This window comes from Myodes glareolus, chromosome 21 (genome assembly GCF_982192425.1).
Source record: "Myodes glareolus chromosome 21, mMyoGla1.1, whole genome shotgun sequence".
Taxonomy (NCBI): domain Eukaryota; kingdom Metazoa; phylum Chordata; class Mammalia; order Rodentia; family Cricetidae; genus Myodes; species Myodes glareolus.
This window is the reverse complement of record NC_142046.1, coordinates 24,322,441-24,348,964: the sequence shown is the minus strand read 5'-3', so window position 1 is coordinate 24,348,964 and position 26,524 is coordinate 24,322,441. Positions and strand designations below refer to the sequence as shown.

The 26,524-nt window shown below is 33.8% G+C and overlaps 1 protein-coding gene across 2 annotated transcripts in view; it reads left to right on the top strand.

The window, feature by feature from the left end:
• The window catches only part of Lrp1b (LDL receptor related protein 1B), a 1,858,137-nt gene that overhangs the window by 1,766,954 nt on the left and 64,659 nt on the right, over positions 1 to 26,524 (top strand). For both annotated transcript variants that reach the window (XM_087899923.1, XM_087899922.1), the window contains exons 80-83: positions 7,152 to 7,268; positions 8,961 to 9,134; positions 10,965 to 11,090; positions 21,950 to 22,114. In XM_087899923.1, the coding sequence (XP_087756049.1) occupies positions 7,152 to 7,268; positions 8,961 to 9,134; positions 10,965 to 11,090; positions 21,950 to 22,114 (582 nt within the window). The remainder of the gene's footprint in view (positions 1 to 7,151; positions 7,269 to 8,960; positions 9,135 to 10,964; positions 11,091 to 21,949; positions 22,115 to 26,524) is intronic.

Sequence of the window (26,524 nt, the reverse complement as noted above, 5' to 3'; positions counted from 1 at the left end):
CAAAGTTCTTCTATACCATTGGGGCATCCATCTTTGGCCTTCAGACCCATAATATTCAGCAGACTATTTTATGAAGCAGGAGATTTCAAAGACAGTTTAGTCACTTTCTTTTATATTCTGCAGAATGTATCGAAGACTCTTTCATGAAGCAGGACCCCAAAGGATCATCTCACCTTTAGGGAAGTTCAGCAGTCCTCTCTCTGTGGGTTTTTTTATGTCCAGTTTATGCAACAGTCCAGGCAAGAGCAGTTTCTTGCCCAAATGGCTAAGCAACTCCATAAGGAGACTCTTCAATGCCCATCTTTCTCAGGAAGTAGCTTGGTGCTGCCAGGAGCAGACATGTCTCATTGTCATGAAAAGTCCTAAGTTATTAAAATATTTAAATGCCATATTCTGAAGTCTTTGAAAGATAAAAGGCATGCCTATCTGAAATATATCTATATACATCTAAAAAATCTAACTAACATGACTATAAACTTGACTATTATTGATTATTATCTATTAACCTATATTTCTTAATTATACATTACGTTTTTAAATGAGCTACACAATCACATTACCTTAATCAAGATCAGAAATACATATACATATAACAAAATTGACCTTAAATTTGTATCAATAAATCAAGATTTATACCAATGTAAATTATTCACATCTATATCACATCCTCCTTTAAATGTAAAAGAACATTTATAACCATTATTTGGGAAACATAGAAAGTGTTGGGAGTGCTCTCCTGTGTCTGAAACCCTAAAATTTGCCTATTATTTTTCCATAGGTTTTATACCCAAAGTAAACTGGGGAATAAAGTAACAAAAGACTTTATTAACATGATACAAAAGGATAACTCACACAGTCAATGGCTTTATCATTCTGAGAAATCAAATCTGTCATCTAGGTAGCTAGGGTACTCTAGTTCAATTATGCTAAAGACTGCCCTTTTTTAGGTGACCTCACAGTTACAATGGAAAAAGGAGAAGTAGATTTGCATATCCTGACCACCCATCAGGATAGCATTGAGCTATCTTAATTTCAAAAGAGCCATGCAACCACCTCCTGAGTTAGGAGGTACAATTATGCCTGTTAATCTCCAAACTCTCTGACCTGCAAACAAGGTGGAAATGGGTCTGGATTTTTCAGTCTCCACTGTGATTTATTTTTTTCTTCTAGTTTTTTTTTTTTTTTTGTGTGTGTGTGTGTGTGTGTGTGTGTGTGTGTGTGTTTTCCATGATTTCTTTAAGGGTTTTATTTATTTACTCTTTAAGGACTTCTATCATCTTCACATAGTTTGTTTATTTATTTACTTATTTATTTTTTTAGTCTTTTTATTGTGCTTCAGTTATATTTGAATATTTAGGACCTACTGTGGTAAGATAGCTGGCCTCTGGAGGAAACATAATTTTTTTGACTGTTATTGTTTGTATTCTTTTACTGGGATCTAGACATATGTAGTTGGTGTAATTTTAGGTCTAAATGTTTATTTCTGGGTTTGTCTTGTTTTGATGGGAGTTTTGTTTCTTGGTTTATGTTTCCTCTCTAGTTTTGTAGAAGTGTTGTCTTACTGTTCTTTCTTTTATTTGTTTCCTCATCTTATGCATCCCTGGAGGAATGCTTGCTAGGGATAGAAAATGGTCTTCTGGCAGGTGTTTTCTCTAGCTGAGTAGGTGGTCTTTAGGAGTTTGGGGCTGGGACACAGAGTTAAAGTGTAAAGGAAAGGAGGATTCTCATGAGATGTGGGGGAGGTGGGAGAGAGACACTGTTTGTTTTTTGTAGCACGAGGGTAGACCCTGAGAATTAATTCTGGGATGATACAGAGGGTCGGGGAGATCTGTGAGTTTCTTGTCTTCTGACGTGGGTAGGCTTTGGTTGTATAGGAGGTTTCCATCAGAGTTGGGGGCTGGGACACAGTGATCAATGCTTAAGAAAAGGGCAGGGCAGAGGACATCTATGCACAGTGGAGAGGAGAGCCTGCCTCTGGTGTTCTTTTGCAGAGCTGTGGGCAACTGTGAGAACTGGGTTTGGGGTGGTAGAGAGTAGAGAATTTCCAAGAGCAGCATGCCCAGTGGCCAGGCAGCCATTGGCTGTGGTTGAGCCCAATTCAGCTTTCAGAATAGCACCAGAGTAGAAACTGATAATGGAGTGTCATGAACCATTGTTCTGTATTTCTGCTTTTTGTATACTTACATATGGGAGATGTGTACTTGTACAAATACTGCATCGAAGTATATTCACTGTTCATGAATTCCTAATATTTCAGAATTCTTTATAACTATTGTCTTTCCCTTTTTCTTGGTGTATGTAAATATTTACTCTAACTTCAAATGAGAACATATTAAAATGATTAACTCTCATAAAGTCTCTATATCCATGTGTGTAATTTTTATGTTGTAGTGTGTAGTAAGAAGGAACTGCTTGTAGAAACAGAACCCGTTTGTTCATCCCGGCCGCCAGGCTAGCTTAACCCCTAAATAACCACACAGAAACTGTATTATTTAAAACACTGATTGGCCCATTAACTCTAGCATCTTTTTGACTAACTCTTACATCTTAATTTAATCCGTTTCTAGTAATTTGTGTATTGCCATGTGGCAGTGGCTCCTGGGTAAAATTCCCAGCGTTGTTACTGGCTGCTCCATGACATATCTTTAACTCCACCATTCCTCCCAACATTCAGTTTTTTCCTCTTCCCCATTTAAGTTTTGCCCTATCAAGAGGCCATGGCAGTTTCTTTATTAACCAATGAAAGCAACAAATAGACAGAAGGACCTTCTACAGCAGTAGTGTTATGGAAATGTGACATTTCTACTATCCTCTAAGACATAATTATGTGACTCGAAAACAATAAACATTATGAAATGTATTTTATCAGCCAGTTGAACAGTTGAAAGAGATATGAACTTGTCTCTGTACATTTATGTAATGATTGTATTTAATTGTTTTGAAAGTCTACCATCTAATCAAATAGGAAACAACCAAAAGCTCCATTGTAAAATTACCTCAATCATAAAATCATGTCAGCTTTCTGAGGTTATAGTACTTGTTCCCAAAATTTCTTGAAAATTCATTAGCTATGGCTTTAATGATGCAATGTACTATTAACTATTTAATTAATACTCTATATGCCCAATATTGTAATTAACTCAAAAACATTATTACTATTCTTTACAGTCCTGGTGGTATATTAAAGTGCTTAAATTAGCCTGCACTTAACAGTGAGTAGGTGTTTAATGAACAAATGGACACCTACAAATTTAAGGTTTTAATCAATTGAAAGGCCATTTTATTTTTTAATCTAGTACCATAGCCAACATAAGAAGCATGACCAGTTTTCATATTTAGGCAGTGAGTAGAGAGTCACAAGTATTCACTTCTACAGCAGGGGTATGAGCTGCTTCCCTTTCAGCCATATGTCTGTACAGCATAAATACATCATAATTACATGAGAATATAAAGGTGCCTATGCATGTGTTTTGAGTAATGAATGACATGTCAGAATTGGGACACTTTGAATTCTACTTTTCGTAGGAGATTAGGTAAGATTATATGAAATTGATTTGTGTACCATATCTTTGAGGAATAGAATCTGTGTTGCCTCTATCTTTCCCAAACTGGGGCAGTTGCAGAGGGAATAAAAAATGATGTAATGGCTCTTGGACCTCTTGTAATTGCTTGCTTCATTTACCAAGGACTTTGTATTTAGCAATAAAAATTCTCTAATTATATGAAGTGAATAGAGTTTTAAGACTCTTTTGCTTCTCATTGATGCATCCTTTTTTTACTAACATGGTCATTAACATATGTATGAGGCTTTAGTCTTTAAGTGTGCAGGGAAAGTATCATTAATGTAACTTGGAATCCAAATAATTAAATGTTTATCAAAACATATAAATTAAGATTACAGAAGTACATATTTCCTAGTACTTAAGACTTTCTTTCACTCTTTCACTGAATCTGGAAGTTGCTGTTTCAATTAGGCTAGCAGAGATTACATAAATCATATAAATGGACAGATACATAATCATGGCTATTCAAACTGTTCATCTAGTTGCTATTATCTATACCTTTTGAAAAATATGCAATAACTAAATGTATTGTATGTCAATCATATGCTTAAATGTGAATAGATATTAAAAAGGTCATATTTCTATAATGCCACAAAGTAAAGAACAAAATTATTAGAATGGATACAATGAGACCTTATGATAATTACTCATTTTAATTTGATGTTAAATTTGGGTTCGCAGTGGGTATTTATGCATACCAAGAAAATGGAGATAAAATCGAAAATATTTGGAATGCAAAAACAGATAAAATATTTTTATGCAAAAGTATCTCAGTGTATATATTTTTGTAAGCATACAACTCCCATATGTAAAGTGCCCAGTGGAATATAAAGCAGTTGTTTATGGTCTTTTATTATAGTTTTATATTAGGGTACTACTGATGATAGTGAAATCAACTATTAATTAAGGCTCTTTGAAAATTTAAGAGTTAAAATTATTTTAAAATCCCAAAATGTAATGGCAGCCTAGGCATCATAGACAATAATATGTTCAGACAAATACTCTGGCAGTCTGCTGTCCTCATTAAAGTCTATTGTGCTGCAGTCTGTATCATTTATGACCTTTCCAGAGTAGCATAATGTTATCCCTGATTAACCTGAATAAGGACAACACAAATAGGCATAATAATGAAGAAAAGGAAAAGTGAGGAGCTAGACCCATAGATAGAAACCTCCAGAAAATTGAGAAATACTGAGGGTGAAAGAGTTAGTCTTCTCTGGGATGATTTTCCAATAAAAAAGTGATCAGTCATGAAGTCATATCATAGAAATAACACTAAATGCTAAACACAGCACATTGTATCTATATATTTATGTACTAACATGTGTTAAACATATATGTATATATCATATATTATATATAAATCAACAAGGATAAAGAAACCATGTATATGAGAAGGAGAAAGGGTTAAGAGAATGAAATAAGAAGGATTGAAGATACGAAAAACTAGGAAAAAATGATGTAACAGTGTTTGAAATTAAGAAAAGGAAAGGTTAGTTTCAAAATGCAGCATTTTATTTTAAAGTTTCCTTACTCCTACTAATTTCACACAGTATATTTGTTATTTTCAGTTTATATAGAAAAGTTTTCTACTATGCCTTTACTTTTTGTTGTTGTTATTAACAGTTTATTAAAAACAAAGAGGAGATATTTTAGAGGGAGACAGGCACTTGTTATTTCATATAAACTTGACTTTCACTGCTACTATAAGAAAAGTGAGCATTCTTTTAATATCGTTTATATTTAAAGGACTTTTTAAACTAAAGGGCTTAAGAAAAAGCACAATCTTTGATATATGGATTTCTTTTTGTAATTTAAATTCCACTTATCTAAAACCTTTGTTTTTTATTCTATAGTTTCTAATTTTGTATAGCCCCAGTCAATGGTTCACTACTTGACAAAGGTTGTTATGGTCAAGTGTACTCATAATAAATTTGTAATAAACATAATAAACTATGGCTTACTCTTTTCCATAATAAACAAATGCGTTCTAGAAATAGAAAACTAATTAAATGGGGAGAAGTTTTGTTTCATTTAACTGCTCATTCTACTAAATTCACAAAGGATCAAGGCAAGTGTTTTTCTTTTCTTCACAAAGGCTTGGCCCTAATATCAACAGCAGGAAACTGGATCACTTTAGAGTTCGTTTGGCTCAGAATTACACAGAAGCAGAGACAGCTCAAGCAGCAAGCTACAAAGCACAGTCTACACTTTAACTTTCATTACACCATTTCTCAGAGTCTCACTGGGCAGAGTTCATCTTATTTTACTTAAAGATGAATACATTTCTAGACTTAGTTAAATTTTATCTCAACTATAACGACATAACAAATTGAAAAGTTACTCACAAATTGCTTTTCATTCAACTGATTTTCTTTTCCACTCTAACCCAAAAAAATGCATATAATTTAGTGGACCTTTACCTAGAGGTGTACCAGAACTCCGTGGTATTAATCTGTTAACTACATTTTAGTTGCAATGTCCTTTCAAGGTGAATAATGCATTCTGTGTAAATACTCAGTATTTAATACCACACAAATTAAATATCTGCAATAATGAAGATTTATTCAAGAAGTTATGTGTCATAGATGCTATTACTTTTCTATCCTTGAGTAACTTGACATTTTAACATAGAGTATACCCTTTTTTGAGAGAAGACACTGTCATAATCGCAATCATATTTATAAAATGGACAACAGAGAGATGGAAATAGCCTTATAATGAATTATTGCTTTAGTGCTTTGTTGGTTACTAGCATAGAATGACTATGAAAATAAGGATTAGCAGTCTTAGAAGAAACCTATAAGATGAAAAATACCAAGGGACACTACAGCTCTAGGGTCTTCAATGCTCATTGTCTCTTATTCTTATTATTAGTCTTTAGTTGCTTTGAGTTGAAACATGCCTATGAATGTCTCCACACTCAGATATGTTCTCTTTTTAAAATTTATTTGTATTGGTATTTTGCCTGCATCTATGTCTATGTGAAGGTATCAGATTTTAGAGTTAGAGACAGTTGTTAGCTACCATCGTGGTACTAAGAATTGAATCTGGGTCCTCTGGAGGCTCCGTCCGTCCTCTTTACCATTGAGCCATCCTCCCAGCAGTTTAGGCCCATTTTTAAAGGCTTTGTTTTATCTAATATTCTTGAATATTTAGATTCTGGGCTCTAGAGCTTCATAAAGGAATTTGAAAGAAAGATGGTTACACTAAGATTAAATCATAATATTGCACAGAGAACTTTCATGACTCAAGATAAAACCTAAAATTTGATGTAAAACTATAATAAGCTAGCTATAATTAAGAACGCAGTAAGTATGAAAAGGATGATTAAGGTGATCTTACATGTCGGGTTAAGATTGTTCTAATCTGTTATTAAATGAATGCTATCTGATCTGAATGCATGTTTTCAAGGGTAGAGGTAAAGAATTCATTTTTGCCTAGTTCCTACATTACTGTGATATGCAATGGATGATTTTTGTGATTCTTAAAGAAAAATACCAATGATAATTAAACATTAAAATAAAAACTGAACTGTAAGTAACCTTAATTTCTTTGTATGACTTGTACCTGCGTATTGGTTTTCAGGTCTGACGGTTGATCACTTCGGTGAACGCATCTACTGGGCTGACTTTGAGCTCTCCATCATTGGCAGTGTGCTCTATGACGGTTCCAGTCCAGTGGTCTCTGTCAGCAGCAAGCAAGGTTTGCAGAGTACTTTTTTACTGGCAATATTAGTTCATTACACAGACAAAGAAGTATAGACATTCTGCAATCTGGATTTTCTCTTATTCTTTCAAATTGCAGTGTTTCTATTAATTAAAATGTCCCATCCCAATGGTATACTGAAGAGGCCATGTCAGAGAGCTATGGACAAGTATAGGTGCTGGCTGTCAATGCTCAGGAATTAGTTCATTCTATAACTTGTTTATGAATAATGCCAGTCAACATTAACTTTTTCAAAATTGTGATGATGGACAGGCAGCAGAAAACATGAGTCTTTTGTCATGAGCATAGTTATTAGGCCAAGTGGAAAGAGGGGTAGCAACCAATACCTCTCCCACTAACAGTGCAGGACCTTCTGTGTTCCACAGCTGTGTCCATTTTTCTCTCTGTTTCTCTACCCATCTCCCATTTATTTTCCCATTTTCTGGTTCTTATTGATTGCCTAACACTCTCTTTACCTCGCTAACAAGTAATTTTGTTCTATCTTCTCTTCTTTTTTCCCCCCTCTCTTTCTCTTTACATAATTTACCACAAGTACAATGCAAACTTAAAACGTTAAGGATTTTATTTCTCTGTCCATTAAATATAACTTCATTTCACAGTTTTTTTTTAATAAAATTAGGAAGTTGAAAAATACTTGAATGAAAAGCCCATGGTATCTTTGTTTAAATAATGTTTTATTGCTGTTGTCTTTGCTTCCTTGGTTTGTTTGCTCAGTTTCCATTCTTAGGAATTTACCAAATCTTCCATACTTTTATCTTAACCTGGTATAGTGTTGAAAAGAAAGGCAGAACTTGGAAAAATATTTATTATTTACTAAGACTTATTTATTTTTATTTTATGTACATGGATATTTTTTTGCCTATAGGTATAATGTGTATTATATCCATGTCCGATACCAATAGAGGTCATATGAGGGAAGTCAGATCTCCTGTAAGTAAAATTACAGGTGTTTGTGAGTCACTAGGTATGTTGGGAATGGAACACAGGTCCTTTGCAGGAGCAACAAATGCTCTTAACTGCTGCTTTATCCTTCCAAACCCTCTATATCTCTTTTCTAAAATAAAAGACAGTAATCTTTGCTGTTGTTGTTTGACAGTGTATCATTCTGTAGCTCATGGTGGCCTTAAACTCTTCTTTATGTTTGAGCCTCCAGAGTGCTGACATTACATGCATATGCCACAATAGCCATTTCTATTATTTCAAATCATCTTGTAATTACATGAAAATCCACTAATTCGGATGATAGACTTCAACTAATAAGTTAATAAATGAGGATTTTCTGAACAGCCAGCTTCATGTTACAGATGAGACTTGTTTTTCTTCTTGTCTGCATCATACCACAGGCAATTATTCAGCCCGCATAAAATAACCCCAGATAATCTTTGAAGAAGCGGCAAGGGGGTGATGGAGATGTTTGTTCAATAGGTTCTAGGTGGCATGTTTATCACCTTACAGCAACCACTAAAACTATTTTTAAGTTTGAAGTTGACAAAAAGCCTAGTTATTGGATTTTGGATAAATGTAGGTATTTTTAACATTTGAATTTATATACAGCCTGCGTTAGCAAATATTAATTGCAAAATATATCTGCGTCATTGAGACATGATTGTGTGAGGCACTTAGATGGAACTCACACTGGCATTAGTTCCTTTCTTCTGAACATTCCAGGTTTGCTGCATCCTCACAGAATTGATGTCTTTGAAGATTATATCTATGGAGCAGGACCTAAAAATGGTGTATTTAGAGTTCAAAAATTTGGTCGTGGCTCAGTAGAAGTCCTAGCTTTGGATGTTGACAGAACAAAGAGTGTTTTGATATCACATCGCTCTAAACAACTAAATTGTAAGTAAAATTTATCAAATTTTTCCTGAGATATCTTAAATTAATATCTTTGTAACTTTGGTAACTATGTTAATATCGCCAGTAGGTTATCTAAGTCTGCTTTTGATGTCCCCAGACATTTCAGTTCAGCAAACATTTAAAGTGTCCTTTATTGCCAGAAGAAATATAAACACTTTTCTGCATTTTTTAGAATTAATTTTTGTGGAATTAAATTTCTATTTAAAAACAATTAAAGCAGCTTTGAGGTTTGTCTACCTTGGAGTTACGAAAATTCATCAGTTGCCATTTGTCAGTGATGTTAAGAAACATTGATCAATATACCATTACCACTGCAACCACAAAAATGTTCATAGAGATCTCTTCCCACGAGTTGTATCTTCTCTGATATGTTGTTTACGACTTACCATAAACATAAATTTCCAACCTAGGATGGATTCTCTAAAGAAGTTATTAAGGATGATATATTAAAATTATGTTGCAAGCTCATCCAAGTATATTGGAAATTCAAATATAAGTACACATATGTTGTGTTTATTAAATCTTTTATATTTGTTTATAGTCACTTTTTTAAAGACAGTGTTTCTTTGTGTCGCCCTGGCTGTTCTGGAACTCCCTTTGTAAACCACGCTGTCCTCGAACTCAGAGACTTGCCTGCCTTTGCCTCCCAAGAGCTGAAGTTAAAGGCGTGCACCACAGTTCCTGAATTTACAGTCAATTTTCAAGGCAAGACAAAGTACATATCAATGTGAGTTTTGCAATCATGTGGAAAAAAAACTATGTTTATAGAAATCACTAGGAACATGTTCTAGCAGGAAATAAATTACTGAAATACCTCTTTAGATGCTGCTGCATTTACTAAAAAATACATATACTGAGTTTATGTTTAATACTTGGACATGTCACCCCACCTTATAGTTCTGCCTAATTCATAATTTCAACTAAATGCTGCTCGATCTGTAATCTAAAGTTAATGCATTCCTATCGTAAACATGGTAGGATGGAGCAGTGGATTTTACCAGAAAGTTTCTGTAATCTGGCTAGAATCTAGGAAAGAGCATGAATCCTCTCTGACCACATAAGATACTCACTATATAATCATTTAGTTAAGTTTACTGCTCAGTCTTTCATATGGTAAGTAGGAAATCATTTTAATATGTTTCCAGTCATATTTTTTAAATATGCTTTGAACTTAAAAAGACATGTGAATTCGATTCTTTGAAACACAAGTGATAAGTTGTTTCTTTCAAAACTGTACAATGAGTTACAAAACAAGGTTTGGATATCCCAATTCTAAAGTTGTGTTACTTTTTTTTTTGCATGCTTTGATGTCCATTGGAAATTTAAAATAGCAATTTAGCAAAGTGCTCAGTTGAAAATTTCTTGTTTAAACTAGCCACCTAAATCTGAGTCTTGAATATTCTGGAAAAGGCGATCACCAGATAACCATTCATAATGGCCCAGAGGATAAAATAACCAATGTAGATAACTGTACATGTACTGAATCAGAAAGGAAGTTGGGTTACTTTCAATCTAAAAGTTAACTAACTTTATGGAAAAGTAACCCTGAACTAATGATAAATGTATTGATGTACAGTCATATCCTTTGTAGAATGGGCAAATTTCTTATCAAGGAAGGTATTCTGTAACGATTTTTCCTTACTTATAAAGTAGAGTGTCAGCATTAAAATGCAATAGCCTCAGTAAAAATTGCTTTGATTTCTTTTTCATATTGGTAATTTATCATTTCAGCTTACTGAATTTTATGCTTTCGAAACTTAGTTCAACTTTTCTCTCACACATCTCTGTTTTTCTTCATTTTGTTTCGATCAGTACCCAATCCTTGTTTGAATTTGTCATGTGATTTTCTCTGCTTGCTGAATCCTTCTGGGGCCACTTGTGTCTGCCCAGAAGGAAAATATATGATTAATGGGACCTGCAATGATGACAGCCTATTAGGTGGGTATTCGCTCTTATTTTATAAACAGTCAAATGTATTATTCTGTGAACAGTGGGGATGAATTTATATGAATTTTGGAACTAAGCAGTATTACTTTCTCCATCAATTAATCTGCCTTGATATTTGTGACTTTTGAATGTTTGTAAAATCAGTCCTCTTTACAGAAGGCTTTCTACCATCCTGCCTTCAACAGAACACTGTACATTCAACATGTGTTTAATGGATCAAGAACTAAGAAGTTACTCTCAGATCTAAATATATTGTCTGATAACTCTTGTTTTATAGATAAGATTTTGAGAATGTGTTTCCTCTATAGGTTTAATTTCCAGCCCAGAATTCATTTATTATTTTATTTATTTTTGATAACTTTCATTAGTTCACATTGGTAGAACACTAATTTTTAAAAATACAGGATACATTAAAAATTACTTTGTTCTTTTCATATGAAATGATATTTACATTAAATATTATTAATAGTAAGAATAATACTAATGCCTATATCAACTTTTATAAACAAAGCATAGTACTAATTTAGAAACTAAGGACTTACATAGAAGTGAAGGTAAAAATATTTCTTCACGTAGCTTATACTTTTGAAGTATGAATTTAGAAAGAGCAATGATTATTTCAGAAAGTAGCATTTTTTTTTAAAAGATGAGGTTAGAACTAAACAGGAACATGAGAAAGTAAAGAAGAAGAAGTTTCCTCCTGGGTACCCAGGAGATAAAACTCTTCCAAACTTAAGGTGTTAGTCATTACTGGAACAATTCTATTAAAGGAAATCACTATCCTTACCAAATTTTATGTCACAGAAAAAAACAGCATGCTCCAAAGCACTTTTGGATCACAGCGAGCATTTTGGAATAGGAGATAAATTTAGAATTTCTTCCCAGCAGGTTTTCTTACTTACTGTGCACGCCTCTGTTAGAATTCACTGCTCACCTCAGTATCACGTCTTTATCCCCATTTGCCCTCTCCATCCCCAGACCTCTAGCTCCTTGGTTTCCACTGTGGATTGTGGGTTGAACTCAGTTTAAATACTTTGCATAAATGCTGCCTAAGTCAATCATATTTTTTTCATTTTTTAACAGACATATTTTTTTCTTAAAATATGAAAGTTTCCATTTTCGCCCCTCCTCCCAACACCTTCCCACTCCCCCCACTCCCTCTCCTCTTCCCTCTCCATCCCTAAGAGCAGTCAGGGTTTCCTGCTCTGTGGGTAGTTCAAGTTCCTCCCTGCTCCCTCCAGGTCCAGGAAGGTGAGTATCCAAACAGACTGGATCCACAAAAATCCAGTATATGCAGAGGAAACAAGTCCCAGAGTCATTGTCAATGGCTTTTCAGAAAGACTCCGGGACAGCCACATTCAGAGAATCTGGTTGGATCACGTGCTTGTTCAGTACCAGTCTAACTGGCCTTGGTGAACTCTCATTAGATCAGTCCCCTTGTATCAGTGGGTGATCGCTCCCCTTGCGGTCTTGATTTCCTTTTTCATGTTCTTCCTCCTTCTGCTCCTCCTTTGGACCTTGGGGGGCTCAGTCCGGTGCTCCAATGTGGGTCTCCGTCTGCATCGCCATCCATCGCCGGATGAAGGTTCCCTCTAACAGACATATTTTTAAAACTGAGTATATAAACCCTAAGAAATTAAAGATGGAAAGATGAATGATGTATACCAATGAGTGGTGTTTATCTGAGCAGCCATGGGTGTTACAGCAGGGGTATACTTCAGCTCTTTTTAGGATTAATTGTCTATTAATTCAGACAATTAATAGATTACTTGTCTATTAATTTTGAGGCTCACTTTGAAGTTCCTATATTATATCATTTTTGAATAAAATATGGAAGACTTTGAAGTTACATTAAAAATGAAGAAGGAAGAAACTCTGAAAGGACATTGATTTAGGTTGTATAGTGGACACCCTGATATATTCACACTCTTAGGAAGAAAATTGGAGAAATGCTTTGTGAGTAGCCAGTTTTCAAAGTTCCTAATAGAGAGGTGTGGATCATGCTTGGTGTTAACACTGTCATGCTAGCTCCAGTTACCAAACACATTCTGTAATGATCCTGATGCTTTGTTGATTTCCCTCCAGCTAGAGGACTGTGGTCTCAGCTGTGCTGGGAAAATTAAGTATTTTCAAATTTCACCACTCTTTTGTTCTGGTGAGGTCAAGGAACTGCACTGTGTGGGAGTGTGTGGTATAATCAACCACCCAGAAACTGAGTTTCTTAAAGGTCAACTATCATTTCTGGTGAAAATGCCTTATCTCACTAGCCTCCCACCTATATGTCAATAAGTAATGGCTACACTGGAACTTTCTGTGTTCTATTTCCACTTAAGTATTCAAACTGTTCTCTTTCTGCATAAATAAAACAATGCATTGGGAGTATAAATAAGACCTTAGAGGGTTATTTTTGGTTGTTTTGGTTTTTTGTTTTGTTTTATTTTTTGATGTAGCTATAATCAGTTGTGTTTTCCTGCTACTGATGTTTAGTACAGCCCAATTCTTTAACTCTTCACATGCCAGTTACTTCTTCTATCTGCTATTGTCAGAAGAGTGCATGATATATTTAAGTTTTGTATGAGAAATTGAAAATTCTTGGCAGATTATTTTACCTGTTCTTTTCTAAAGTTGATTATAATTGCAGAAATCAGCTTCTGAGTATTATTTACTTATTGATTAGTAAAGCCCTCTGTTTAAATACAGAATTATTGCTGGGCAGTGGTGGTGCACACCTTTAATCCTAGCACTTGGGAGGCAAAAGCAGGTGGATCTCAGAGTTTGAGGTTAGCCTGGTCTACAAGAGCTAGTTCCAGGACAGGCTCCAAAGCTACAAAGAAACCCTGCCTCAAAAAATAAATAAATAATAAATAAATACAGAAATATGAATGTTAGTTCTGGATGATTGTAACTCAAACTCCATTTCGTCAGTGTTCTGTCCCATTTTTAAGTTGTTAGTTTCTAATGGATAATAATATTGGAATGTTCATTCTCTATCATGCAGATTTTGGATGTCTATATCATTCACATATGCTGTCTACAGTTGGATACTCGTCTTCTTAAAGATTCTAAAATGTTTATCTCTGGTGTCCTTATTCAGAATTTCTTTTAGTTTCTTTTTCCTCAAAAGTTAGACATACTTTGAGAAGCTATAAATTAAGCAAGCATAATTTCACTGTCAATATTCAAGCTATTTTTAATCTCCCCATAGTAAACACACTGTAGAGAATCTCAAGTACAACTGGGGTTGTGTAAGTTAAGTTAATATGTTCAGAGGTGACTCGCCCTAATATTTTTTTATCTCTTCCTGTATCACTGGTTTCACTTCATTTCCCCCTCAGAATTCTCTCACTCTTGTCCGTCGTACTTTGCTCTGTTAGAGTCATACTTATCCTACCCAATCTGCATAATTCAGCAGCATCTTACTTGTCACACTGCTTTCAGTTAACAATCTTCCAGCATATTTATTCTCAAGCTTTTGATCTTCCTCAAAGGATTCATATCTGGGCAAAAAATGCAGTGTTTGCCCCATTCCATCCTTCTGTTTTCAAAGATTTGTTTCCTGTTATTCTTTCCCTCAAATCTTATCCAGTCAGATACTCAATCTTTTCCATGCAGGTTCTGAATTACACAGATATACCACACCTATACATAAATAGAGTATGTACTTCTATTTCCTAGTCCTCCATACCTGAACAGTTACAAAGAAACTATATTAATTACAACACTGTTTGGATGATAGTTCAGGTGTTTTTCTAGCTTGCTCTTACAACATATATTAATTCATTTTTATTAATCTGTGCATTGTCATGGGGATGTGACTTACAGGTAAGTTTTTGGCACCTTTGTTCTTCAGCAGCTACACGGTATCTCTTTGACTCCACCTACTCTCTCTCTTTATCTTTTTGTGTTTCCCACCTGGCTTTACTTTGCTAAGCCATTGGTCAAAACAGCCTTTTTTATTAACCAATAAAAGCAACATATATACAAGGACATCCCATATCATCTCCCTTTTTCTATCTAAATAAAAAGGAAGTTTTAAACTTTAAAATAGTAAAATTACTTATAACTAGTGATTTATCAAGCAAGAATTAGAGTTGTAATACTTAGACTATTTGTATAAGGCAAAATTAGAGATAATACACTATCATCTATCTTATCTTTGTGAATGTAAAGTTTTGTATATAATTTTTCTTTTACTATAGCTAAGGAAAGCTATAACTATAAGTATGTGTCTTGAACTCCAACAAGGAACCCAGACAAATATAATATTGCATAAGTAAACAGGAAGTACAATATAAGTAACTTTCAGAGTTCAAGAATTGACACAGACATCTCGCTACCTGGAGAGTCACCCAAAGTTCGTTTTTAAACACTGGGACATCCATCTTTAGCCTGTAGGCCCATATTATCTGGGAGACTTTAAAGTAAGGCAGTAAATTTGAAGATCTGTTCTAACTTGTACTAGAAAAGTTCAACAATTGCTTTCTTCTGTGTTGCGCAGAATGTCTGGCAGTTTCTTCTGTGAAGTAACAATCCAGAAGTACCATCCTGTGTAGTAAGGAGGCCACTTGTTCATTTCCTAGCTTCCCAGACTCCTGAAATAATCACACAGAAACCATATTATTTAAATCATTGCTCGGCCAATCACTTAAGTGTATTGCTAGCTAGCTCTTACATCTAATATTAACCCATTTCCAGTATTTTATATTTTACTACAAGGCTCGTGGCCTACCGGCCTACTGGAAAGTTACCAGCATGTCTGTCTCTGGCTTGGCTCCATGGCATCCCCCACTCCACCTTCTTTCTCCCAGCATACAGCCTAGCTTTCCCCACATAGTTCTGTTCTGCCCTGCCATAGGCTCAAAGCAGTTTTTTATTAATCAATGGTAATTACGGCATACAAAGTGGAATCCCAGACCACCTCCTCTTTTCTGTTTAAATAATAAAAAAAAAAGGTTTTAACTTTAACATAGTAAAATTAGATATAACAAAACAGGTATCAAGCAAGAATTATAGCTACATTATATCTACTTTATCTTTTCTCTTAACTAAGAAGAACTATAACTATAAATTCTTCACCTCCATGAAAGACTCCAGAAAGATATATTACATAAGTAAGCAGGAGGTATATTGTAAACAACTTCTAAAACTCTAGAACTGACAGAGACATCCCACTGCCTGGACAGTCACCCAAAGTTCTTCTGTATTGTTGGTATATTCATATTATCTTCAGTCTACAGACCCATTGTACATGGCAAACATTTCCATGAAGCTGGAAATTTCAAAGACAGTTCCACCTATATTGACAGTTTATCAGTCACTCTTTTCTGTGCCTTGCAGAGTGTCTGGCAGACTCTTTCAGAAAGCAGGAACCCCAAAGGATGGTCTTACCTTTAGGAAAGTTTAACAGTCATCTTTCTGTGGGTCCTCCATGTCCAGTTCACACACCATACCATCAGAAAGTCCAGGCAAGAGCAGTTTCTTGACCAAATGGCTAACAAACAACATGAGGAGCCTCTTTGATGCCCATCATCTACTTGAAGTAATTGGTGCTGTCAGGAGCAGATGTGTCTCACTGACCTGAAAAGGCCTAAAAATTTCTTAAACATTTTAAATGCCATATTCTATGGTCTTTGAAAGATTTGAAGACTGCCTATCCATCTGAACTACATCTCTGCACATCTAGAAAATCTAACTAACATGACTAAAGCTTGGTTATTATAGATGATTATCTGTTAATATATATTTCTTAAATTTTATAACATTTTTAAATGAGCTGCACAAATGCAGTACCTTAATAAAGAGCAGAAATATACATATGATAAAAGTGGCCTAAAATTTGTATTAGTAAACCAAGATCCATTAAAATTTGTATCAATAAACCAAAATTCTCCTTTAAATGTAGACAAACATTTAGTGACAATATTTGGAAATATGGATGTAGTTCTCTTTATACTGCTTCCTGCTGGGAAAAATAATTTTTGGGGGTGTTAATAGCAATGTTTCAGGGGATCTTGGTCCATCAAATTACATTAATCTGGACGAATTCCACAGATTCTTATCCTCTGTGGAACCAAAAGTAGAAACTTTTTTCCAAAGCATCATATTTTTAGATTCATATTTTGAAATCAAGATACCTTTAAAACATATATGTTGGTTTAGTTTAGCAGCTCATACAATGAAATGTCTCTCTGTACTTCGCCTATTCACAGTCAAAAAATTTGAAGAAAACACAATAATATCTGTATCTTTACATGGCTTATTTATTTTCACTATATTATCTTTAATATTCATTTTATTGTCTTTACTCCTTTAATGTATGACTGTCTGTACTCCATCTCTTTAATAACTTTGTTTTATTTTTTTAAAATCATTTATTTCTTTTTATAACTTTCTATACTCTTTTTATTCTCTCTCACAATCCTACATATATTTTTTAAATAAACTGTGACCCATTTAGAGGTCTTTTTCATCTGAATCTGTCTTTATTGTGTTTCTATAATTCTTTTCTGTCTAGGAGTGCTTCTTAAAATGCTAAGCACTTCTTAAGAACCTAAGCTGTAGCATTGCTAGGTCAAATACTGCACTGCCTTCTTTCCCCACCCAGTTCTGTTCTGCCCTGTGATAGGCTCAAAGCAGTTCTTTATTAATCAGTGGTAATCACAGCATGCAGAGGGGAATCCCACATCAATTCTGTCTTTTGGAAAGCTCAGCAATCACTTTTCTAAGGGTCCTCAATGTTTAGTTCATGCAGCACACCATTAAGCAGTATAGGTAAGAGTACTTTCTTTCCCAAATGGTTAGTCTTGTCACATTGAAGGCATATTCCATAAGGAGTTTCTTCAATGCTCATCAACCTTTGTGAAATAATTGGTACTGTCAGAACAGACATATTTCACTGTCTAGAATAGTCTAAGTACTTAAAACCTTTTCAATGTCATATTCTGTGGGTCTTTGAAGTGTTGAAGATTATTCATCTAACTGAAATATATTTCTGTATGTATAGAAAACCCAACTAACATGCTTATAAGATTGACTATTATAAATGAGTATCTATTAATCGGTAATTTTAAATTAAGCATTGCATTTTTAAATAAACTATATAAACAAATACCTTAAAGAAGAGCATAGATATCCACATAACAAAATTGACCTTAAATTTGTATATATAAACCAAAGTCCATACCAATGTAAAGTATTCATTTCTCTATCATATCCTCTGTTTTTCTTTATAAAGACCTTGACTGTGATCATTAAACATTTATAATCAACCCCTTTTAAGTGAAAACAACCCTTTATAAACAACCATTTGGGAAATTACAGCAAAGCTTTCTCCAAACTGCTTTTGGCTGTTTGTTGTGTGAAGTATTCTTAGGATTCACAGAGTTCTTTGTGTAGGGGGGTTGTTCAATCAAGCCACATTAGCCTGGAAGGAACCCACAGCTTTCTACCCTCTGTCGAAACAAAAGCAGAATCTCCTTTCCAATGTAACATCCTTAGACTTAAGTTTTGAAGTCAAGATACCTTTGAAACATGTATGTTGGTTTAAATTAGCGTATCATATCATGCAATGAAATGTTGCTGTGTATTCGGCTCACTCACAGTAAAAATGTTAAAAGAAAACACAAAATTATACATTATCTAGACTACTTGTATATTTTTCATATCTACATGCTATTTTTTCACTATAATTCTTTAATTTTATTTTTAATTTTTGTTTTTTTTGAGACAGTATTTCTCTGTGTAGCATGGCTGTCCTAGATCTCACTAAGTAGGTCATGCTGACCTTGAATTCACAGAGATCTGCTTTTCTCTACTTCACCAGTATTGAGATTAAAGGCATTTGTCATCACACCCAACTATGCTATTTTTTTAAAAATACTTTCCCTGTCCTTTTTCTTTTCCTTCTCAAGCCTATATATATTTTAAGCACATTGTAAATGTTTAGAGGTTTTTTTTTCCCCTGCATCTGTATTTACTGTATATCTCTATCAAATTAGATAAATCTAATTTGATAAACAGAATGGCTAGGATTAAAACCATGGCTTTGGCTTGGGCAGCTGGGTCCGCCCTACTCCTTCTCTTCCTGAGAGTTTAGTATCAGGGCAGAGGTACTCCTGGGAACCACATTTTTACCACAACTTTGTGGCGTTTCTAGGTTCATGCCTTTACCAAGAATCATGCTGATGACTGCTCGTTAACACCATTTAAGTGTTTGGTAGCAGAGGCTCTTCAAATATCTTTGAGGTTTTAATACTAATGCTGAGTCAGGGAGCCTCTCTTAAAGGATCAGTGCCTCTGCTCCTGATTAGCAAACTGAGCCTACCCCAGACAATGCTGCAACCTCAAGGTTATGCTTGACTTTTTTCTTTTGTTTCTCTAGAATCCCTTTTTTAAAACCTGAGCTATCTCAGGTTTTATATGGAGATTTTTGCCAAATATTTGAGCACTATTTTGTAAACAGAGTCTACACAGTCATTTTCCTGCACCCTAGACACACATAATCACACAGAAATTATATTAATCACAGCAGTGTTTGGCTGATGGCTCAGGCGTATTTCTAGCTAGCATTTACAACTTAAATTACCCATTTCTATTAATCTGTGTATCACCGTGAGGCTGTGGCTTACTGGTAAGTTTCTGTGGCTTCATTGACTTTTGGACTCTAAAAATACAGTGTAAATCTAAATCAGGTCTTCAGATTCTTTCTGTTCTAAACAAAGTAGATAGCTAGACTACTTATAGGATATGAGATTACATGAATATGGATTTTGTATATATTTTAAAATTAGTATTTATAAAATTTTAATGTTTTCTCAATAACTTATTTAATTTAATATCAATACATATTTTAATTTTTCTTTTTAATAAGTCCATTTTGCTTAAAGAATTCAGTTTAAGGTTAAATAGATTACCTCATATGCACAGTATAGAAAGTGGAACAGAATAGGACACTAGAAAATCTACTGGCCAATCTAAGGCCTCCTAATTTTTGAAGGTGGCAAAGGCCTGCAATATTACAGATAATGCTTACAAAACTTGTTATATACTTTTAGAAAAACAAAATTAGATATTTATCATTCACCTTTTACACAAAATACACTTGAAGTGGATAAAAAGACTTATTTCAAAATTCAGAATATTTAAACTGTTGGGAGAAACATTGAGAATAATCTTCAAGATATTGGGACATAGAAGCAGTTTCTTAAAGAAAACTCCAGCAATGCAGAAACTAGACCCCCAAAACAAGTTTAATCAAAATTAGATTGTATAAGAAGAGAAACAAGAGCAATAGACTTGCAGAAGAAGAGTAGAAAAATCTCTACTGCTTATATTTCATATAGGGATCTATATCCAGAATTTACAAGAAGTGTAAAAATTAAATATTAAGAAAACAAATTGCCAAACAACAAACGGACTAAATGCAATGAAAAAGAGAAAAAAAATCTTTTCAAGAGAAGAAAAACAAATAAAAAAAACTACTATTATTTTTTTAATAAAAGTATTAAATAATCCTAGTCATCAGCGAAACACAAAATAAAGCTACTTTGAGATACTGTTTCATCTTAGAATGACTATCATTAAAAAAATTCTACAATTGTTCAAAAAGGTGTGAGAAAAGAGGTAATGTTTATTCACTGCTGGTGGGGTACAAATAAATACCAACATTCTGAAAATCACTTTAGAGGCTCTGCAAAATATCAATATAATTGCCATGCAACCCAGCTATGCCACCCACATGCATTGTTAATTTTTTTATTTCCACGACAAAACAGTATGACAAAGGCAACATATAAAAGAAGGGTTTTCAGTCCCAGAGGCTGAGAATCCATGATGGGACTCACGTCTCAAACCTTAAGCAAGGAGATAGAGATGACCGGTTCAAAATGATAGATTTTTTAAACCTTAAAATTTGATTCTGATTACTTACCTCTTCTAGTAAAGTCTCTTATCCTAATTCTTCCCAAACAATTCTACCAACTGGGAATTAACTATAATGACTCATATCAGGTAAAGTGATTCAAATTCAGAAAGAAAAAAAATCTTCCTGTTATCTCTCATATGTGGATTCTAGCTTACAGCATGAACCTGCATACATTTAAATAAATGTGGGAATAAAATCCAAAAAATTGAAAAAGGAGGCAAGAGAAAGTAATATCAGGTGATGATGAAAGATGGGGGTTAGGATAAAGAATACATGAATCATAAAAGAAATATAAATCCAATGTTTTCTAGTTTTCAGTGTGCATAAATGAATTCAATTTAATTTGTCTTGAAGTAGCAAGAAGCACTTTTTGTTTTCCTGAAGATGCCAGTATGCATTATTCCTCTAAGACAAAAAGCTGAAAATTTGGCCTTTTATTTTTAACCCATTGACCATCAGGGCCCTGAAGCTCATCAGGACTAATAACTGAGTACTTGTGTGACATTGATCTACTTAGGAAAAGTCACACTTTTTGAAATTAGTTCTGGTGCGAGGTGTTCTGCAACCTAACTTTTTCTCTCTTTTATTTTATTATATAAATTATTCTATTGAAAAGTTATTTAAAGTGTTAATTTTATTGCCCTTCCTAAAGCATATTAGTAAAAAAAATTCAATGAATCAATTATAAAATATATTACATCTAGGAACTTCTGGTTACTAATAACAAATATAAAGATAATAACAGTATTGTAGAGAAGAAAATGTAAGTCAAATGTCTGCTTTTAGTTGCTGTGTATGTTTATAAATTTCAAATTTGCTCTATTTTGTGAAAAATATAAATTATTATATTTAAATATATGTGTTTCTTTGGGTTACTTGAGACTTACCTGAACAAAATGCTTGTCTGTATATTTCTTCTTATACATAGATGACTCCTGCAAACTGACTTGTGAAAATGGAGGGAGGTGCATCTTAAATGAGAAGGGGGATCTGAGGTGCCTCTGCTGGCCCAGTTACTCAGGAGGACGATGTGAAGTCAACCACTGCAGCAATTACTGTCAGAATGGAGGGACCTGCATACCATCCTCTATAGGTAAATTTCTGACCATATGATGTGTGCAAATCACTTGCATTTTCTTACTGTGTAAAACATATGTGCTAAATAAAGCTTGATAATTTTGATGTAGTTTAAATCATCATGAATTAAATTAAAAATAATTCAACAAAATCAGAGACATTTATTTATTGCATCAAAGTTCAGTTTGCAAAATTAATAATAGTAATGGATACTAAGCATATTGCTTTAACAAAGATCAAAATAACTAGCATTACCAGTGCCTTTAATTTTCACTTTAAGGTCACATAATTACACACACACACACACACACACACACACACACACACACACACACACAATCTTTAAAAATAAGATAATTCCCTGTAGAATTGAATATTTCATTTTGGGTTAATTTTCTCCTTCCCCCTTTATTGCATGGTATCTCCCTGTGTTCTTTGCTCTAGTTTTAATTGCTAATTATGTATACTTTTTCTTTGCAGAAAAAAAAACTGGATATCCAGTTTTTAAGACATACTTTATTAAGTAGGTTATCCTATTTAGTACATGAGTTGTTATCATTTTAATAAAATTGTTTTTTCATGCCTGCATTGATGTATCATGGGGTTTGATTACTTCCATTGATCTACAGTGTAGTACTGTGAAAGTACTACATTGCTTTTATCACCATAACTGTTTAGCTTAACTTGAGGAGGTCAGAAAATGTATCTGTGTTTGTGTGTGTGTGTGTGTGTGTGTGTGTGTGTGTGTGTGTGTGTGTGTGTATGGCCTACTCATGTGTTTCTGTGTGCGTTATCATCTCTACCTGTAGGTGTTGGAGCTCAACCAAGAATACTGTTCTCTGTCTTATTCCTTGAAACAGGGTCTCCTTTCTGATCAGAGCTCAACATTTTGGCTATACTAGCAGACTATAAGGATCCACAATCTACCTGTTTCCACTTTTTCAGTGCTGATTTTGTAGGCAAACACTGCCATGCCATGCGTTTATATGTGATAGCTGAAGATCCAAACTTGGGTGGTCTTGCCTGTACAGGGCCTCTTGGGACCTCTTGCTTGTACTTTATTTTTTAGGCTTTGTTCCCAGCTCCATGGCTCTGGACTTTTCTTTCTTTGGAGGATTTTAGTCACTAAATCAATACCTTTGATTCTTATCAGTCTGATTATGTTGCTTATGTATTCTTATACAGTCTTTAGACATTTATGCTTAAAAATTTTCCCATTTCTATTAATACATCAAGTCTGTTACAATATCATGCTTTAAAATATTCAATTCTAAACTTATGTATTTATTTAGAGTATGTTTTGAAAATTCCCCTTTTGTCATTAATTTTATAAATTTAGACTCTTTTCTCTTGTACTATCTTGTTCACCTTTTCAGAGAACAAAATTTTCATTGATTAATTCTATTTATTAATGTTTTAACCTTTACTTCTTTAATTTATGCCAGTGTTTTTTATGATTTCCTTCTACCTGCAACAATTTGTATTCTTATTCTTTTTACATATTCTTGCTTTTCTAGATATTTAAGCTGAACCATTAGGTTTTTATTTCATTTTTTGATTTTTTTAAATGTATCATGCAACTCTTAGCTCTTCTTATAACTGCCTAAGCCATGTCTCAGAAGCTCTGATCTCTTGTGCTCTTCATTTTTCTCTAGTAGCATCTTAATTTGTCATTAATTTCTTCAATGAAATCAGTTCTATGTGGAATATTGTCCTTCTTCTGTGCATCCTAATCAGTAATTTCTCATCAGTGTTGGATTTGTTGTCATACATGTACTGTTCTTGAAATTATCATATTTCAATAGGTAGTTTTTCTAGGTATAATTATTTGGTTTCAAATTATCTGATTTCAAAACAGATGTGTTCTTTTTTTTAGATTGCTGGTGCAAAATCATTTTATTTTATGTTTCTCAATCTGTATGGCAGATGATATTTTTCTCTTACAGCTTTGCTTTGTGTTGTTGACATCTGGATGTTTTCTGCTCATGTCTATTAGGGTATGATTCTCCATTTGAACATCTAATTCTTTCTCTAGAATTGAGAAACTCTTGACTATATTTTAACTGAAAAATTTGCCTAATGTATAAATTTCATCTCAGCTCCTTCTTCCTTTTTTTATTATGAATTCTTATGTTTGATCTCTTGAGTATACTTTGACCTCTTAAAAGTGTGTATTACATCATTGCTTTTTCTTATATGTATAATACTGTTTAACACGTAGGCTTTATTTCTGACATTTATTCTTCAGTTTTTTTTATGTCTTTTGATGACAAAAGTGTCAATTTCAAGGTTTATCTGTTATCCTAAATTGAGTCTCACATGAGGTTTGTAGATGACAGTACTAGGATCATCTTTGTGGCTATGATGTATTCTGTCTTGAGTGGAGTGACAGGGTTCTATTTTTTTTTTTTTTTGTCATCACTTGCTTTGATGTTTCTCAGAGTGGAGTTCAGTAATAGTCATTTTGAGATGTGCCTTCTCTCTTCCACTTTATGGGCTCTCTTTGCAATCCCAGTTCCCCTGTTCAGATTCCCAGTCTTACTCTCGTACCCTCTCATCGCTGCTGCACACTGAATTGTTCAGACTTGAGTACACTACTGTCATTCTGCTCCATGCTGGTCTGTGCTGCTGAAAAGCTGCTACATTTTAAGAATTTGAAATGTTTGTTTGACTCCAGAGTATGTGGATTCCTTTTCACTATACAAATAATGTCCTTAAAGAATCAAACAATTGTGATTTAAAATTAGATTCTTCTTAAAGGAAAATAAACTACACCAGAACATTTTTTTGAATGTGCTTGGCCATCTAAAATTTCAACTGTTCTGTACAAATTGTAAAATCTATAACAGTATAATTTTCAAATATGAGAATGCAGTTACCATGTTAGGATATACTCGATATCATCACTAATATATAAAATAGACTCATTTACAAAACTGTTTACTAGTTGTAAGTAAATATATTTTTACCTATGAATAATATACTTACAAAATGTTGGTGTTATAGATTGAATAATCTGATTATCTTTGCACAAATATAAATTTTTGAAGCAAATTCTAATGGTTAACTCATGCATTTATCTTTGTTGATTTATTTACAGTAATGCCTTCAGGTGGTTCCTATGTGGATAGGATATAACTAGGGTTTGGGTCAAACTTAAATATAATATGACAGTTTTATATAACAATAATAATTAAAGAGAGTAAATATCAGTAATCAAAGGAACATATCTGAGAGTTGTTAAAGTTTTTACGTAGGGTACATTAATTTTTCTAAAATATGTATCACTTTAATGAAATATGTGACCTATATTCATGTAGCAAAATACTTCAAAATTAAATATTTTTAATTTAATAAATCAAAAGGATATACTTGTAATAGGAGGAGTGGGCTGCTTGTTGTCCCAGCTACCTTGCTAGCTTACACCCAAAATAACCACACAGAAATTGCATTAATTAAATCACTGCCTGGCCCATTATCTCTAGCCTCTTATTGGCTACCTCTCACATCTTGATTTAACCCATTATTAATAAGTTGTATATCACCACGAAGTCATGGCTTACTGGGAAAGATTCTAATCAGCGTCCATCTCAGGCAGAAGAACCATGGAGTCTGCCACTCTGCCCTTCTTCCCAGCATACAGTTCTGTCTACTCTGCCTACCTAAGTTCTGTCCTATCAACTAGGCCAAGGCAGTTTCTTTATTCAACCAATGAAAGCAACACATAAACAGAAGGACCTCCTACGTCATATACTAGTTCATTTCTATGATCTTTTCACAGAATGATGAGTTTAAGATAAAACTTGCCTTGAAAAATAAATGGAAATTAGGATAAGGCATAGCATTAGTCAAATATTCTTTCATATGAACACAGAGGATAGTATCTCAAAAGATATTTATGAAATTAGCAGCTATATTTGCATTTAGTATTTTTTTCAAGACTATTTGTTCCTTAAGGTATAATTTTTATTGCTTGGTTATTTCCATATTTTCACAGGTGTGTCTGTTAGTTAGATATGTAGCATGAAAGTAAACCAGGATATGGGCAAAATTGATTTAGTGGAATAAAGCAAAAGGATTTATAAATTTAGATAAAATCCAAGTCCTACTAATACTGAAATTAGTTTTTAGGTTTGCAGAGCTTAAAGCTGGATAAAATGTAACAGGGCTTATTAAAAACGACCAAAATGAATGTGAATATTAAGCAGTGAGATACAGTTTGAATTGTGCAATTTAAATAAAAAGGACTCTAGAGAGGACAACGCTAGAAAATAGATTCTATGAAGTCAGAAATGAGAAAATCAGGGAGAACATTAAGTGAAGAGGGTTTATGACATTAACACAAAAGAGAGTGGGGTAAGATAAATAACAACATTGGGGTACTTGAGAAAGCCATGAGAAACATGCAATCTTAGAAGCTTTAGTT